The sequence below is a fragment of the Parus major genome, chromosome 21, assembly GCF_001522545.3.
Source record: "Parus major isolate Abel chromosome 21, Parus_major1.1, whole genome shotgun sequence".
In the NCBI taxonomy this organism is placed as follows: domain Eukaryota; kingdom Metazoa; phylum Chordata; class Aves; order Passeriformes; family Paridae; genus Parus; species Parus major.
In genome coordinates, this window is record NC_031789.1 from 5,210,400 (window position 1) to 5,229,257 (window position 18,858).

At 38.0% G+C, this 18,858-nt stretch overlaps 1 protein-coding gene across 7 annotated transcripts in view; it reads right to left on the reverse strand.

The window, feature by feature from the left end:
• Positions 1 to 18,858, reverse strand: part of PRKCZ (protein kinase C zeta) — a 40,691-nt gene that overhangs the window by 9,222 nt on the left and 12,611 nt on the right. For 5 of the 7 annotated variants that reach the window (XM_033519256.1, XM_015648211.3, XM_015648215.3 and 2 more), the window contains 6 exons: positions 11,605 to 11,690; positions 8,766 to 8,897; positions 7,547 to 7,628; positions 7,293 to 7,345; positions 5,065 to 5,253; positions 2,556 to 2,653 (listed from right to left, as the gene is read on the reverse strand). In XM_033519256.1, coding sequence (XP_033375147.1) covers positions 2,556 to 2,653; positions 5,065 to 5,253; positions 7,293 to 7,345; positions 7,547 to 7,628; positions 8,766 to 8,897; positions 11,605 to 11,690 — 640 coding nt within the window. Of the gene's footprint in view, positions 1 to 2,555; positions 2,654 to 5,064; positions 5,254 to 6,856; positions 6,985 to 7,292; positions 7,346 to 7,546; positions 7,629 to 8,765; positions 8,898 to 11,604; positions 11,691 to 18,858 lie in introns of those variants that run through there. The other 2 variants (XM_033519255.1, XM_033519257.1) reach the window with 2 other exon arrangements.

Below are 18,858 nucleotides of genomic sequence, written 5' to 3' on the forward strand. Positions count from 1 at the left end.
GGGACAGAAATCCAGGTGGAATTGGGCAGACAAAAATTTTTATGACAGCCTGCAGGAAAGCTTTCATCCTTGGGAAAATATGATCCAGGCAATGCTGCCAATGTCAGAGAGAGCTCAGGATAGGAACATGCTGAGGGAGAGCTTCTGGGGAAGGTTGGGCTGGCCCAGGGAGCAGCATCTCCTTGTACACCTCATTTTCCATGAGCTGAAAACTCCTTTCCACACATCCACACACTCGAAAACATTCAGTTTGAAGAACACATGCTCCAGTCTCTCAAGATCACTCTAGCTGGTGATTTTCTTTGCTCCTTGAAAAGGATTCTTCATTTGAAAAAGTTATAAAGTGTTAAAACTTAAACTAGGAAAATTTGTTGGATAAAATCCAGCTGGCAGGACTCTGAGTGGCCTCCCCACAAGAAGAATAATGCAAAACTGAACTTAAATAAGCAACAAACAAAAATCCATAACAATGCCATGAGTATTTTATTAAAGCACTCCTGATGTTTTCTGCTGTCAGCTTTCCTATCCTATTTAGAAGACCCCAATGTTTTATCACCATTCAGAAGTTGCATTTTCGAGCTCCTTATCAAGTCATATTCAAGTATGTCAGTAGTGGCAGGCCTTGCTGGGTTTAGGATTTACTGAAACACCCCCAGTTTTGCAGGATGGACATTTCAGGTTGATCCTAGAAGACACTTATCTGGCAATTCTGGGTAAGTCCAAGGCAAATATTTTATTACAATAATGAAACAAGCATCATCAGTATCTGAAACAATGAACAGCTACATACAGTATCAATTAGCCCCACATTTAGGTACACATTTGTGCTAAATAATTATTTAAAACTATATTCAAGAGGAAGAGCATCTTTTGTGACCTTCCTGTTAGTACCCTTGTCACAACCTGTTCTATTACAACTCATTTTCCTTGGGCCACTTAACGCAATCTGATGTTGATGAATTTATTCACTCTGAATCAGTTTTGTGCTTTTCCTGCTTGATGTAAATGAGGTCATAATTATGATTTTATAAAATTATATCTATAATTAAGTTGTGAACTCATGACATTACGGTTCTATCCATGGTAAATGGCTGAAGTTACCAACAAAAAACTAGAGTTTCACTGCAAGAAGCAGCTGGGCTGGAAAAGCAGGTCTCATAAAGATACATCAGGAATACAGAAAGCTTTGATTATGTTCAGCATGGGATTTCTTTCCTATTTCTTCTCCTCAGCTCTGTCAGTATAGCTGCCAAAAATGAATGCACAAGATTCTACTGCTGACTCGGCCTTTTCCCGGGTTTCAGTAGTTAGAAGAAACCTCATTCTCAATCCCTCACCCTGCCTGACAACTTGAATTTTATATTGGGTGTACAATTCTATTTTGTGTTTAGTGAGAAAGTGTTTGGGAATGTTGGTTTAACTTAAGAGCCTTACCAAACAGTTTGTCAGTTGTCTAAAGGTTTATTTATTCTTTCTGACAAGTCTGTTTTGGTCAAATCCTGATGCAGTGACCTTTAGGAATCATTCTTGATTTCTTTCTCCCTGCTTTCAAACACTCCTTGGTCCATGTACCTTCAGAACACTGATACAGCTCCTTTACATCCTTCACCCTTTTTCCCTGCTGGAAGATTTCCTCTGGCTCTAACCATTAGGGAGGTGAAAATCTGGGGACTGAAGAAATGTACAGTGCATAGCTTTGTATTTTAAAACTTGACAATACACATTGCAACAAACAGATGATTATTCTTAAGGATAAATGACTGGAAAATCCATGAAAACTTTTTAAAACTTTGCACTCTGCACTGCAAGTAAGTTGGATAGAAAGACAATTTTCTGATTATGACACAATAGCATGAGGCAATATAAAAGTGTAACAGCAAACAAGTGCTTGTGAAAACAAAAAATATCCCAAACCACCAGCAAGCCACACCTCAATTCCCCAGTAACATACTCTGGCATGGACATGAAAGTTCTTGTTTTCTTCATATTCCAATTGCAAAATAAGCAGCAAATAATCCAGGTCATATTGTGCACACAGGGACAAAAGAATTAGTATTTCTAAGTAGTTAAGAGTTAAATAAGCACTTTCTCAAAATCACACACTGCTTTGATATGTGCTAAAGGCTTTTAAGCTTCATAGGTAACAGTACCACTATGCAAGTAGGGGTTTACAGTATCATTAAAAGGTTATTACTGGGCAGCCCAACTCTCAGGCTCTTTAGGAACAGTGAACTGCTGAGAACTGATATGGCCTCCTCAGCAGAAGGTGCTGTAAACTGTGTTCCCCATTTCACAGGGCTGTGCTCAGGATCCTCCTCTTCCTCATTCCCCCTCCCCCTTCAGGTCTGACCCAGAACACCAGACTTTTCTCCAGACTCCTGCCTGAGTTACCCCTCTAGAAATGACTTTGTTGCAGCAGTGAATCCCTGACAATGCTAATGCTTCCTTCCAAAAATTCCTTGCTCTGTGATGGCAGTGGTTACATTTGCTTTAGAAGCAGTTCAGCACAATGATCAAGATTCTCAGGAAAAAAAAAAAGTTCAGATCATTCTTACCGACTTGTTGTTTGAAAGCATGAATGTAAACCAACTAGGAATGGGTTACTGGATGCCTGTTCAAACACATGTTTCTCTGTCTGTACCCAATCAATATCCTGAAACAGAGTAATTGAACAATCAGATCTCCTGCTGGATAACCACTGTGGGTATTCCCAGAAAAACACCTGTGAACATCACAGTGCAGCCTTACACACACTGTCATTGTTATATTGTTCTTCAGAAAAACAGACCCCTCAAAATCTGGAGTAAATTATAAAACATTGTAATTCAATTATATATTCGGAAGTTATTTAACCACTTAAGGAAGCCCTGCACAAAATGTAAGTCATTGTTAATAACATACATCTGCAATATTTGACAAACTGTTCACACTGCTGCATGGAAATAATTTGAGTTCTTAGATAAATGATCCCAATGAGCTGTTGAAGCAGCTCATGCCAGTAACACAAGCAACGTGAATCTCCAGCTTTTAAAAGGTTCAAGGGAACTGAACTTCATCTCCTCATCTGAAATTCAAATTTAATTCAATAAAACTACCAAAACCTGCTTAGTTGGTCCAGCCAAAATTATTTCAAAGCATCACAGATACCTTTAAGCCTTCAACAGGGAGAAGTCTTGAACATGCAGTGGAAAACCGTATCATAAAAACCTACCACAGTTTGTGTGATACTGGCACAGTGCTGCAAAAAAATTCAGAGCTGTGATAAAGTATTTAAGCTTTACTTCATATAACCATGCACAATTTAAACATCACAGACAGCTGGGTTTAGCAGCAGATATTCATGCAATGCACCGATCATGTGCCACCCTGCAAACACTCAGGACCCTGCCAATGTACCAGAACTGTACTTGTTCTAAAAATTCTCCATTTACCACAGATACTCCCATCATCCCAACCAATCTGGAGACAATAAATACAGAGACTGAGAAATCAGACCTTCCTGTCAGGGATGGATGCCAACACTGAAGTCTCAGAGGAAACCAAGAACTGTCATTATCAAATTAAATAAACCTGTTAGGTTTTGTGTGTGGACCCTCATGAAGATCACCTTGGAAGGGTAAACCTGAGTCTAGACCAAAATCCAGTGCCAAAAATCCAATTTTGAATAAAGCACTAAATATGTCCACTTCTTGGTTTAACTAAATAAGCTTCTCTTTAAGAGTCTTTAAATTCATTAGTGCACTTGTGTACCTGGCATTAGGATTTTACCAGTGCTCAATTTTACAAAACTAAGCTTAGCAAAACTGAACAAAAGCCCAGGTATTTGCCTTCCCTCTATCTCTCTTCTCTCTACTATCAGCCATACCCTGGAAAGCACCAGCTAATTTCAACATGCTAATACTTGCTATGTAATTGATTTTCCTTCTTTGTGGAACACTTCTAAAGTGAAATTTCCATTACTTGCAATATCTCATGCACTCAGAGAATTCAGTCAATTTCCCATCAATTTCCAGAATTTCATTATACAGCCTATCTCAGGGAAAAGAAAAACCAATTAGCTCTATCTTCTATGGAGTTACAAGAGCCACATTCCAGAAAGCCTTTCCACATCTGCCTCTGGCACTCTAACAGCTGCACAATTCATTAAACAGGACTTGGCTTTGGCTCCCACCTTCTTGGAAAAACACATGTTAAAAAAGGAAACAGTAAATAAACCACACAACAGTGGTTTACAAAAAGAAACATCAAATAAATGAGAAAGCCTAAGGATTTTAAGAGAACTAAGCCCAGCCTGGAATGTCTGGAATTATCACAAAGATGACAGCCTGACTGAAACTGACTGAAACTACCAACACAAAGAGCACTTAAAATAGTGTTTTGATGTTTTTTTCTCAAACATCCTACTTTCAAAAAAAGTGTAGTATAGGAAAAAGATGAAAAAAGCCAAACAAAAAAACTTTCCCTTTTTAATTTTCAATTTTCCCCCAAAATTTGTGCTTTGAGATCTTGTATTAAAAAAAAATCTGAAGGATTTTGAAAATAATCGAGAAATGCAGCAGATTTCTGTGGCAGACAAACATAGGGATCTCAAATGGCAGTAGCATAATTTTTGAACTCACAGAAGAAATATTTCAGAATACTGAGTCACTTGTGCATAGGCTCTGCCAACATGAGTGTAAGAACAGTTTCAGCTCTGCTTCTGACACAGAGACAATGCTTTTGCCTTGAAAAACATATTTACTTTCTTTCAAAATTAAGTTCACAAATTCACCCCATTTATCTCATCACTTACAGATTAGCACATCCATGTTGAAAGGTTTAATACATGATTTCTACCAAGACCATTAGTAATTGTTAATTTTTATTAAAATTAGGGACATTTATCTCAGATTTCATCCTGGTGCTTCATGAAGAGTTGATGACAAATGAGTTCAAATGACAGAAAAACTTCTCTGCCAGAGAAGTTGTCTGAAACATGAGCTCCTTGCTTAGTTGAGTGGTTTCTGTTAAAGCATAGTAAGTTTTTATAATATGTAACAGAATGCAATTAACACAGACTTTTACCTCATCATCATGGACCAGTTCTTTTTTCACTACTTTCATAGCATAAACCTGATCATTCTTTTTTAACCGAACTAGAAGAACTTTGGCATAACTTCCACGGCCGATAACTCGAATTAAATCAAAGTCCTGGAGTCCAAGCCCCTGAGAAATCTTAATTCCATCCATTCCATCAATGACTGGTTTGAGATCCTGTGTAAGAAGAAACAGATGCTAGAAACTGAGGACAATTCCATAGCAAATAACTATTAACACAGAATGATCTTTAAGCACTGGGCAGAATTTGCTGACTTTGCTTGGCACTGGCACCCAGGGTTGGATGCTGATTGGAACATATTTGTTTACAAATCTTTGGTTGCCATTGGGTTTGCTTTTACTAAAAGTTACTGTTTTCTTCAAGAAAGTATTTCATCCAACTAATAATTTTCATATTCTCTGCTGGAAAGCAGAAGGTAGTGCCTTTAAAAATGAGGTCTATCCGAATTCCTGAACCTCAAGCCATGGACATTGTATCCTTTGTACAAAGTGAGGAACATTGCCAATATTCTGACAGATACAGCACAAATTAATAAAGGCTATCTAAAAATAAGATGAGTAAGGAAACTAATTTGCTAATGAATATACCTGCCTTGGTTTCAGTTTAGGCAACAATTATGTGTATTCAGCTCACTATAATTTTAATAAAAATTAAGATTCCTAACAGGTTCCTGGGAACACACAGAAGCAGATCTCAATTTCTCAACTCTAAGAAATTGCAGGAAATATTCCACTATGAAGAATGTAATTTTTAAATTCATTATTTTAAAAAGAGAAATTTTATCACCTTGACTGTTTGCTGGAACTAGATGTGAAAACATGGGACTGAAGATGGAGCAGCTGAACTAGACAAATAAAGCAAGTACTTGAACTTTCAGGTTTCACCAATATACCCAAGGCTTTGACACACTTCTGTGGCCTATTTTTATTTGACCTCACACTACTGTACTTGTAGACAGATCAGCATTCTGCAGAACTGTGGAAAGTGTTTATATAAAGAATCTTGATCTAGGATCGACTGCTATTAGAAGAGATTGCTCTAAGCTTAAAGATTCTAGACAAAGCTCCCATAACACCAACTCCTTTCTATAGGATACCTTAAATTATTTCAGTACAGCTCAAAGGCAAGGTGGGACAATCAGAGCAGCATAATTCAGGACTGCTGAGCAAAAACAGCACCTACCAAATTTCAACATAAACCTGAGAACTGACCACAGCTAAAGTGAGCGATTAAAATTCTCTGATGTGCTTTTAATTTCTACTCTTCCATTTCTGAATTTTGGATAATCATATGTATATACATGGCTGAAAATAAGGCAGTCACCCAGGAGCAGGAACTACTCAAGTATGAAAGGAATGGTAGTGACAAGCATTGTAGTGGAGGCAAGGGAAAAAGTTGCAGTATTGCTCAGAGGGGAATATCAGAGCAACTGCCAGTGTTCTGCAGAGTGCATCCTATTTATTTTAAATATGCCAGAATCTTTCTTAAAAGAAATGTCTTTAAGCCCTTTAGAATTGAAGCATATTCAGTTTTTTCAGACTGCTCTAGAGGAGTAACATTGTTGATGTGCAGAGATTGAGTCAGATCTTACACAAAAGACCTGAAAAAAGAGTTTATGTTATTCTACTTGTGCTTCCACAGAAGCTGTCTAAAAATGCTTAGGTATTATTTATATAATTTCTCAATTTCTCAACTCTAAGAATTTCCCTTCAACTCTTCTAATTTCCCTCTCAGAGAACTGGGTAGTTAATGGATTACCAGACTGAACCAAGTTCCACAGCAATAGTCTGAGGGCGACAAGAGTTGAACATCCATCAGGGACAGCAGTCAAGGCAATGGCAAAGCCATCATTTGTTGTAAGGACCGTGAAATCCTCTGCTAAATCACTGTTATTCCAACAAGTGGAAGTGAGGAAACAAAAATGTTAAAAGGTATCTTGGATCATGAGTGGAATGACAACAGCTGAACAGATAAGAAATCTGAAAAAAATCCAATAAAAAAGCTTAAAAAAAATCATCAACTTTCAGAAAAAAAACCAAACAAACTTTTGCAAAGGGCAGCAGAAAGCCTAGAACAAATAATCAGCTATAATAATTAGGTTGGACTTGATGATCTCAAAGGTGTTTTCCAACCTAGTTCATTCTGTGATTTGGAGTACCTAAATACAAATTGGAAAAATATTTTAAGAACATACCTCAGAGTCATCTTTAATGGTGTCATGTTTCCGGTTTGAAGGAATGTAGGTAACTGGAAAAGAAATCAAAGTGGTGTGGTTATAAAGGCCTTCATTGAAATAGTTTGAAAAGTCAATAAACAGAAAGATATTTAGTAGTTTTTGGCCAGTTTGCTTTAAATATTACTGGAAAGTTGACCATGTTTTTCCACTTTTGTAAACAGGAAGAGTTAAGAATGAGGGCAAGAGGGATTCTAAAGTAACAAAGCACTCACTTCCATCTGTGTCTTCAGAAGGGACATCAGCCTCATCGTTTTTGTCATCTAAGCGAGGTTCCTGGGAAGGCATGACAGAATCCTGCCAAACACACAGGTCACACCAACAAACCACAATGGGCGTGCAGCCCCCTGTGAGTGCCCTCCCTTATACTACAGCTCCATGAGATCTTCACATTTTCCATAATGAAAACTGGATTTTGGAGACTATGTATCCAAATATTAACATTTTGTAATGCATGATAAAACCAGCCTACCAAAACCTAAATGCTAGATTAGCTATTCTCTGCAGCTACAACAGATGCTTGTCTGTCTTCTAAAAGTAAGAGTGGTGTGTTTTACAGCAAAGTTCAACTTTTATTCTACTTAAAGACCTCTGAGTGATTTGCATGGAACTACAACCAAGTAAACGCTTCAGCATGATGTTACACACTCCATTTAGAGCACTGGCATATTCCTTTCCTGCTTAATAAAAATATGAATTGTTGCTTATTATGCATAAATTAGTGAAGACCACAATAACAGATATTTTGTATTGCATTTAGACCCTGGGTTCATCCTCAAGCCTGCAAGACAAGGACGACTACTCTAGGAAGAACAGCAGCATGCAGAAATTAATTGGCAAAGAATTGGTAATGTCAAGGCAAGTCCCATACAATACCAGCAAAGAAAAATACTGGTTTAATTTCCAAGTCACAAGAAACATGATACAACCACCAGTGAAATACTGGGGATGAATACAGGAAAGGGATAAAATTCAGATACATAGATGTTTAAATGTTTTGATGTTTAAAGCCTAGGAAAGACAGCAGCATTGGCACTGGAATGATGGTGATGGAGAGGAGAAGAACAGTACTGAAGAAACTGAGATGGCAAGAATAGGAAAGCAATAAGCCTCTCTGAAAAGAGCAGTGCAGAAATTATATCAGTGCCTTAGTTCTTAAAACATTCCCACAGGCTAAAAGGAATAGCTTCTGAGGTTGCCAGGGTCTAATGGAGAAGTCAAATTCAAGCTTGAACATACTGAAGTCACATCACAAACTTTCTTTCTCATTTTTTCTCTGCTCACAATCCAAAGGCTTGTCTTCTGCAGAATCGGAATTACTCCCAAGTGTTACAAATCCACAGCTATGCTCACATTTCATTACTCAGGACACATTTACCAACAGCAGCACAGGCCAGAGTGGCACCCCTCAGCCCTGCTAGAATACGTACTCACCATATGCCTTTTGCAGGTCAGTGGGACAAGGATATGACAACGTTTATGGACCAACAGCTTGCAGTTGATACACTTGTAGCCTTGCCTGGCGAGCCCCCATATCCTTTCACTGCACTGGCCACAGTATGCTCTCTGCAAGCCACAATGCACATTGTCAGTTCCAGGATCAATCCCTGCTGGAAGTGAACAGTTCTGTAGCAGCAAGAGCCCATCCCAGTCAACTAACAGATGTTCCATAATAATTTTAGAATACCCAGAATTACAATAATAGCTGAAGGTTATATTTCACACCCAAAATTCAGCTAAATGCAGTTCTTTTTAAATTAATGTTAGGAAAACAAATACCTCAAGCATGTGGAACACATTAGTGTGACATCAGCAAATAATTTTTAGAGAATAAGTCTATTTAGAATCTCAGGTTTTGACAGAGATCACCCAAACAGAACTGCCAGAATTTGGTACTACACAATTATGTATAAACAGCACCGAAACAGACTGTGTCGGAGAGCACTGGCACAAAAAGTTAAGCACACAATGTGTAAAAAGTGTTCTACATCTACACCTATACATTTTAACAGTGGTAGAAACTTTGCATAATTAAAATCCATTAATCATGTCTGATAATAAGCCTCTCTGTTACACTGAGCATCAAAAATCCATGGTGTTTTAACATATGCAACAAAAGAGCAAAATGAGGATAATGAAGAAGCCAGACATCCTGCTGCCAACTTTAACAGGAGAGGTTTTTAAATCACTGTTCCAGTGTATGTTGCTATGGTCACTTCATCCACTCTACTCAAATTGGCAAACAACAATCTGAGATCCTTACACACAAAAAAGTCACCCAGGTCCAGTGATCCCACCTCACACTACCAGTATAAAACTCACTCATTATTCCCTGGCTGCCAATGCTCTTCAATAATTCCTGTAGCAGGCTGAGGTATTGCCCATCACCCTGCAGCTGCTCCCAGCTCATACAGAGCTCCCAAAGCCACAATGCCAGTCTGTTCCTCCCAGGCACTGCCCATTACACTGCGGTCATTCAGATGCTCACACCAGTGACTCACACACACTCCTGCCCAAAACTCTTCAGCTCCTGAAAATCCCTACTAGTAGTGCTAGAATAGTTAAAAAAATAATATTCCTCTTGCTGTATTTTGGTAGTTGTAGAAAACAGGACTTAATTCCATCTCCCTCATCTGTGCGACCAGTCCTCCACAATCAGAGAAACCCAAACTGCACTGCCCAGAAGAAAGAAAAACAACACAAAAACTGCCAGATGAGAGGAAGCCTGGGACATCTACTGCCACCTCTTCCAAAATTCCTGGCCCACCAGACTTCCTTCAGTATCCTTTTATAGGTTTTGCAGCAGTAGTATTAGGACTAAATAAAATCTGTCAGGCCCTGGAAGTAGAGGCAGATCCCAAATTCCATCAGAAATTCAGGTAACCCTTTCATACCTCTCCAAAACACATGCAGTCAAAGCCATATCAGAGAGTTGACCTTTATGTTATGTTCAACAATAATAAAGTTTAAATTTTTGCATGTGTTCATTCATCTGAATGACCTGAAAAAGTTGCAAAAGGTTACTCTGAAACAAGAATGAATTCTTAAGGCAATACTCCAGTTTTAAAAATTCCACCAACACTAAAATTTGGTATTAAATTCAGTAATAAAGACGTGACCATAATTTCTCATTAATTTATCAATCTTGATGTCATAGTTTACAGTTTATGTCAACCTGCTTACTAACTTCAGTTGGATGTGATTTGTGTTCTGGCTCTTTATGATGTCATTTGTATGCAGGCATAAAAGCAGTCTTGTTTAGGATTGTGACATCCTAATGAGGTATCAAAATCTCTCTGTGTATATTCACTATTTACCTTGTTGCAATTAAAGCATCATTATCTATAACATTATGGATTATTAAATGACTGTATGCATTCACAAGTGTTTCAAAGGAAATATATTGTTATTATGTAGCAAATAAACATAAGAAGTATACTTTAATACTATGAATTAAAAAATTGAATTCCTGTAGCACATTATACAAATTCATGTGATAATTCATATATATGATATTTTTAATATATTTAGTGATAAAATGCTGAGTTTTAAGGGGCTTTTCCTTCTTTCAGTGCATTTTTGGGATGGGATATTTTAGAAAAAAACTCTTATTTCAATGTTTAGAAAAAATATCCCTGCTGAATGAAAGAATTAACTCTTTTGAGTGCACTCAGTTTTGTGAGGAAATCCCCCAAGTACATTTGTATATATGCTGCAATACTTAGGCATAATGGGATAAGTGAAGGAGATGTCTCAGCCTTAAAGCCACATTCACTTATGTGGATTAAATCAGGCTCTCAAAACACAGACGGATTTTAGCTCAATAAAAAAATCTTTTTAAAATTCTTAGACTGTGTAGTACCTCAGACTCTAAACAGTTAAAGCTCTCATCAGCAACTGGAACTTTTACAGATGGCAAAGTGTTCTGAAGGTAAAAGATTTTACTAACAAGCAACCAAAATCACAGAACAAGTAAAGACAGGAGAAGGTGCTCCAAGGATGTATCGGCTTAAATAGTCACAAACCCACTATTTTAGAGACCTTAAAAATAAATAATTTCCACCAATCCTGTAGTAACTCAAATTCAAACACTGCCAAGTTTTTCCTGCTCGTTATGACTCGAATAACATCACAGAGACCGAAATGTCACATCAACAAGCATCCTGCTTTTCCTTTCTTTCCAACACTCCAACACAGGAAAAAAGCACAGACTGAGGCAAACAATGAGCACAGAACATGAGCAAACCCCAATGTTTCATGCAACAGTACTCACTCTGTTAAAACGTTTGGCTTGAAACAAATGCCCATTCACTCGGTACAGCTTCCTCCATCTTCGAGCTCCCCGGCGGTAGATGGATTCTAAGGAAGAAACCAGAAAGGTGTAAAGCAGCAGCATGGCAGCCCAGCAGCACCACACACAGCAGTGTAAGCAAGTTGTGACTCAGAACAATCTTGCTTTCCTAAATATCAACGCACAGCCACAATCCCTGGGGATTTGGATTTTTTAAGGCAGCCGTGAATGACAGCTGGGGCAGGATATGCTTTCACCACTGCCTCTCCCTTCCCTCCAGCCCTGTCTCTTTTCCCTCACATGATCATAATCCCGTTACAGTTCTGTGCCTGCTCGGGCTCAGGTGAGAAGGACAGAGCTGTTAAAGGAACAGCTCCTCGAGGAAATGGCGCTGCTGCTCTCACCCTGGCACCTTCCACGGACAGGCACAAAGGATGCCTGGTACTGATAGTGCGAGACATGTTGGTACTGATAACACCTCACACATGCAACATGATACATGTTATAAGTCTGCATTATTTGACTTCAGATGTTACCTTGGCAGTAAACATCACCCAAAATATTTCTTTTGTTCAGGCAGGTCAACTGCAGGTCCACAATTATTTTTAATATATTCTAAACATAACATGAAATCTTTTAATCTGTTTAAGCCAAACACAGCATCTACTCCAAGTTACTTTTGTTGTTGCTATTTATACGTGGATGAACAGTTCCTGTGTGAATGGCTAATTAGAGAGTTTCATATTTAATATTAAGTGTTGTGCCACTGGGGTCCCTTTTAGAGCTGCTCTCAGCTGTAAGGGTGACACAGCAAGCCCTGCACACCACCAGGGTCAGCAGCTTCCCACAGCCATTACAGGTGGGTATTGTGGGGTAGAGGGAGTATAAAGTCTGACATACTTGATTTATAATTGATACTTTGTCAGAATGAAGTAGGCTGTACATATATAATCCTCAGGAATTAATGCAAAAGCATCTTACATTTTCATCTTTAACATTACTTTCAAGTTTCAAACATTCACGCTTCATCATAGACGAAGACTTTCTTTAATAGAAAAGCACAGAGATATTTTCTGTGTCAAATAATAATGCAAGTAGTAAAAAAGTTTCTTTGTAAAAAAATTATTTTAACATTATATTGAGCAAGCCAAAATTCACAGGCTACTGACACTCAATGTGTGAACATTGGCTGCAATACTAGGTCTGATTTTAGATCCTCTATTTTTGTCCTTCCAAAGGAAGTACTGAAGTTTGTGTGATTCCACATATCTACAGTGCCAAATGCCCAAACATTCATACCTACTCTATTTGCACGTGCAAATGTTTACTGTGCAAGCATTTGAAACAGATACTGCACTATTAAACTAATTGTTAACGATTTGGAAAAACCAACCAGCTTCTCAAAGCAGCTAAAAGACTGCACACCAAAAGTGGCAAACATACAGCTACTGGAACAGAGATGCAGACTAAATATGGCCATTTGACCCAAACAACTCTTCAAAACTGCCACATACCAACTTTAAAGCAAACTTTTCTCAAGTGCAAAGAAAATTAAAATGAGAACCTAGCAAAATGACTGCAAAGTTTTTAACTAAAATATGCTCAAACACAAACACCAATGGAAAACCCTCCCACCATTTCTAGGGTGACTTTTCACCAAAATCTCCCCAAGGATTTTTTTTTTCCAAAATAGTTAATTAATTCATTAGACAAAGCACCATATGGAGGCAATGCAATACATCTGTGATCTGAACATTAGCTTATCACTGACATTAGGAATATTAAGTGAATGATAAGCTAACGAGCAGCTTGCGCTGATGAAATCTGTAAATAGAGGAGCAAGTCACCTCCCTAATTAATGATAAATATTAAATCAAAGGGGTTTATATCATGTACTTGTGAGGCAACAGTCTAACAAACTGAACTTAATATAGACTAGCTTTAAAAAGTAGGAATCCCTACAATTTAGCCCTAGGACTGTCATGGTTCAGTGCAGGGGCTAAGGTAAATCAATCTGTATTCCCTGGCTCCAAAAGGGGCCAAGGTAAAAAAATGAGAAAACAGTGATCCCTGCAAGACATACCTTTAATAGCACATGTTCTATTATTACTACACCATAAGATTAAATTTATCTGACAGAGTAAAACACTCTTGTTCACTGAGGATCCGAAACTGGGACAAGTGGCTGATGCACCACACAGTTGTGTTGTCAGGGACCTCAACCCCTGGAAAACTGAGCAGGCAGGAACCTTATGAAAGGGGACATCCTTCCCAGAAAAACCCCCAAGGATAATGCCAGGCTATAAAAAGCAATTTGAGTTTTCAAGATCATCTTTACTTTGAAGCATTATCAGCTACAAGTCCCAAATAGAGCTCTACCAGATCAAAGAAACCACCTTGAACAATAATCAGATTAATAAAATGGCAGTAAGTGCACACTTTGAAATTAAGAAACAATTTCTTGTCAGTGTTGTGTGAACAAACTCTCACCTGACTTTGCATCTCATCCCTTTCACATGGCAAAATGAACCCAAACAACATCTTCAGGGACATGTTTCTAGAACACTTCAGAATAAAACAAGGAATGGATTCCGTCATTCCTGGTAACCAAGGACTAAACCAAGTTCATACAGGGTTGATCTCAGCTACCTAGAAAGAGGAATGCCACCACAAAAGTTTGACTATTTAATTACTGAGCCTAATGAGAAGGGCTATTTTTTCATTTATTTCACAGGACACATCAGTTAACTCTTTAAGGAGCTCAAGCTGGCTGCTTGCAGGCTGAAGGAGATGATAAACCTCTAATAAAACAAAGTCATCTTTTCTTGATGATTAACATTAAACACAAGACATTACCTAACAAAAAAAAAAATCCTTCAAACCCTAATCTTGTATCTGAAAAGGTTTAGAGAAAAAAAAAATCAAATATATTTTAAGCTCTTAGCAGGGATAACAATTTTTAATTGGGGAACACAAATACATATCTTAAATACAATATCTACTTCCAAGATTGGAAAATTGAAAGAAAAAAACACAGGCATTTTCAAAGTAAGAGTACAAGGGAAATAAAAACACTCAGAATAAAATTAATCAGCTGCCTCTACCTAAAGAGCAGTGAGGAACAACAGGCTATTGCTGCTCTGCAATTTTTCCCTCTATTGTCAAACTGTGCAACTACATCACTAACAGTGATACACAGGAAACCCCACAAATAGATTTGAAATGACATTTCCTAGGACTGGGTTTGGGCTTCTTTCCTCATCTTTTAAAAGATATTGTAGAAAAATATTCTAAGGAAAAGCATGAACACACAAATAAAATTTTACTGTGGATATAAATAGACAAGCAATGTCTACTGTTTAGTGTTAATTAAAATGAACTTATCTACAGAAGATACTCCTCAATTCCATAATGAGGTCTGCAGAACTTCACAGAAAGGATGAGAACTTTGCCTTGAAAAATCTAACTTGGAAAAGCAGGGGAAAATAGAAGGAGGCACAGTTGCTTTCCAAATGACAATACAGTTGGTTTACACCAATGAAGAGCAGTAAGATGGCCACAAAAATTATTCCCTCTTTATTTGGATTTCCAAATGCAATTCCAAAGTTGGCTTTTATGTGATCCAGCTCTAATGAAATCTGCTCCTCTCCTGAGCACAGAGGTAATTTGCTATAGCTGCAAATCACTTCTCAGAGATTAATACAACTTATTTACAGGCCAATTATTCAGCCTGCCAGCTGGACACTACCAGAATGCCCAGTTTTTGTTTTGTTCTTTTAATGTTGTGCTGACCACACAAGTGAGCATTCTTTCAAAACCAACTCATGAATTACAAGGGGGAAATTGATATTGGCATTTCAGATAGACTGGACTTGATCAAGAAATTACATCTAAAGGTAGAACATATTTTTTGGGGCACTAAATTACAAAGTACACTTTGATAGTACATTGCTTGACATCTGTTTTTTAATTTCCTACAAATAGTTACATTTAAACAATTCACATGCTTCAGAAAGCAAATTTAAGACATATATTGGATGTTAACTGGCTCTTCTTTTTATTATGAATAAGTTGCTATTTACAATTGAAGCTGGAAAACGAAGAGAGTATCCCTAACAATATGGAGGTATTAAGTGCTTTGACCTCTTGCAGATATTGCAAAATATTAAATGGCCAGAAAATAGCTTTTTAAAATTAAATTTAAGGCTTATTAGCACTTGGGAAACCATCTCCCCATCCTTTTTTTCTCCAACAGACACTAAAATCAACTACAAAGTTAGATCAACCTCTGTGAAGAAAAAGCACAGTTAAGCCAGCAACAATGATCAAGGAAGTGTAGGATCAGTGGAGATCCTATAAGGAAACAAATGTCCCACAGAGCAGCAGCATTTACCCAGCACAGCTGGATGAACATCCTTCCTCAGTGCCTTAGAAGGGGCAGTTGAGTCCCACCTGCACTGCACACACCCCCAGTGCTCCCTCATGCCTGAGCTCTTGGATGATCACCTTCAAATCCTGCTGCTAAAATGGCTCAGTGGCACTGCAAGGTTACAAAGTCACACCTCCAAAGACAATGCCACAAATACAAGAGCACTACTGCTCATTTGAAGTGAGTCTCTGACTCACAAGCCTGTGATTTTATGTGCAATTTATCAGATGTACTTGAAAATAACAAAATATACCAAGTGCTACTCAGGAAATCATCACTAAGTCCAGTCAGTGGCTACTGCCCCAGCAGTGACCATGTCCTGGTTCTGAGCATCTCTGGGCACATCAACGACCACAACCTGCTGATGTCCTTCCCTCTTCAGCATCTTGTGGTGACAGTTCTGCTCTTTGCAAGGCTGTCCCAAACACAGGATAAAATGCTGCTTTATTTGGTGCTCCAATTTGAAAGAATGTTATGAAAAGGGCTAGAAGACAACTGGTGGTGGATCCACACTTCTGAAGGTGATTAACATTTTTGTTTAGGAAAGGAAAACAGGTTCCTATTTTCCCTTCTCTAACTGGGCCCTCTAAGCAATTTTCAGTTCATACTCTTTCATGATGTGCAGTTGACTCCCTTGGTTACAAAGTCAGTGGTCACATGAATCCCAAAACCAAACTTGCATTGCATGGTAAATAGTATGTCCAAAGGTTTCTTCTGATGATTGCATCATTAATCCTCCTAAAATAAAAATCTTCATCACTTTCATTAAAATATTTACTACAATGAAAAGTGAATTGAATGTTCTATTAGCATCATTTAGGAGCTGCATTAAAATGTTTGATCAAGCTGAAAGAGTACTGAGCCAGTACTTATTTAAATTATTGAATTTAGTTAAGTTACGACTGAAGTACAACAAAATGAAGTTCTGAACATTTAAGCAATCTGTAGCATCTGTATCCACTTTCAGGCCACTGTTTTGTTCTTAAAAAAACCTGTGTGTCTTAGTACATCCATGAAGCAAAACTTTGTTATAAATAAAAGCCGGTTAACAGAAAGTCTCTGTCTTTTATACATCCTGGAATCACTGAAGAAAGCAACCAAAAAAGTGAGGAGCAACCTAATGAAGTTTGGTGCAGGAATTTGGGTCTGCTGTATCTCAGCAGCAGCCTGGATTATTTAAGACTTGCTGGGAGTCTTACCCTAGACCTGACAGCACACATTTTCAAGAAAATGTTCATCCTTTGAGCACATGTAATTCAAATCTATGGGTAACTGAAAGGGGGAAGAAGTCCAGTTCTTGTGACTGAGACAGCAATCAGAATTAATTGAATCCACATCATTCACGTGTCATCAGTTAAAACTTGGTCAGATCTAGTTTTCACCTAGTCTTATTTTTTTATCTTAAAAAGCAAATTATGACATGTCTATTGTAAAGATCAAAAGAAAAAAAAAAAAGCTAACTAGTGGCAAATCCCTGAGAAAACACTTTGTAAGATTTTGTTCTAAGTGTCCCATTTCCCCACTTCTTGTCCTTTGGAAAACAGTTAACTAATTTATCTTATTCTGTCCCAAATGTGATTTTAAAATTAATTTTAGCATATTTGATCTATTGACTTCTTCTAAGTTGAAGTCCTACTCTTGTCTACTTGTATTGAAATATTCCACTGGTAGTGGCCTGTCCCATACACTTATTTCCCCCTCATTTCAGAGTTACCTGGACAATTTTACTTGTATTGCAAAGCAGTACTGCATATGAAGCTGATCACAGAACTACCAAAAGCTTACCGAAGAACATGTGCTTGAAATGAAACTGAAATTAAAGTTAGGTAACTTTTCATCAGAGTTGGCAAAGTAAAGAACAGGGAGTCTTGTGCCAGTCACAGAGCACCTGCACTGCTTTACTGAAGAGCACTAGATGAGAACCTAAATTATTGGAAGAAGGCTACAATAGCATTATTTGTAGTAGTAATTAATTGTAAAAATAAAGGTCATATTAAAATCCTGGAGTACTACCTTCAAATAGTTTCTGGTTTCCTTTTTAACATGTCACCAGCTAACAATTCAAGGACAAGCCCTAACAGATGCAGAAGAAATAGCAATGAAACTCGAGTTACAAATGAGGCACTTTCTGGTCAATATTGAGAAGATCAGTTTTTCCTTTTTCCACTCCCCAAGGCAGCTCCTTCCCCATGTGGTTTTAGGATGAACTGTACAGTCTGCTCACTCTTCTCTCCCTGACAGTGATCAGGGCTCTCCTGTGCCTCTCCTGGGAGCCACCCTGTCAGCAAGCCTCAAGTTTGCTGCTTTTTGCTTTATTTGCTACCCAAACTTGCACTACTGCAAGCTCTCAGAGGATACAACTGCTACCAGAGCCTCCCAAGGTTTGCTCCTGGTGTTCTCCACTCCAAATGAGCAGCACTGAAATCTCACACATAATCTGGTTTCTCACAGCAACTCCAAAATACAGGAGATCAATGCTGAAGGGCCCATACATTTGCCCTGCAGGCCTCTGCTGTGAATTCTGTGGCTCAGTTCAATGTAAAAAATCATAACTTGAATAGAACTAATTTCTGAAAGTATTACACAGAACAAAGTATAATAATATATAATTAACCTTGGTTGTATAAATGAGGAAGTTACATACTAAACAGCTCTTCCAAGCTACTGAAACACACAGACCTAACTCAGGTTTAGCAGGCCCATGAAAGTTCACTGATTCCAGCAAAATTGAAAAGCTTCATCACCTCCTTGCCCATTTAGTTACCCAAGTGTCTGAATATCAAGAGTGGATTTACCAGCTTATGAGA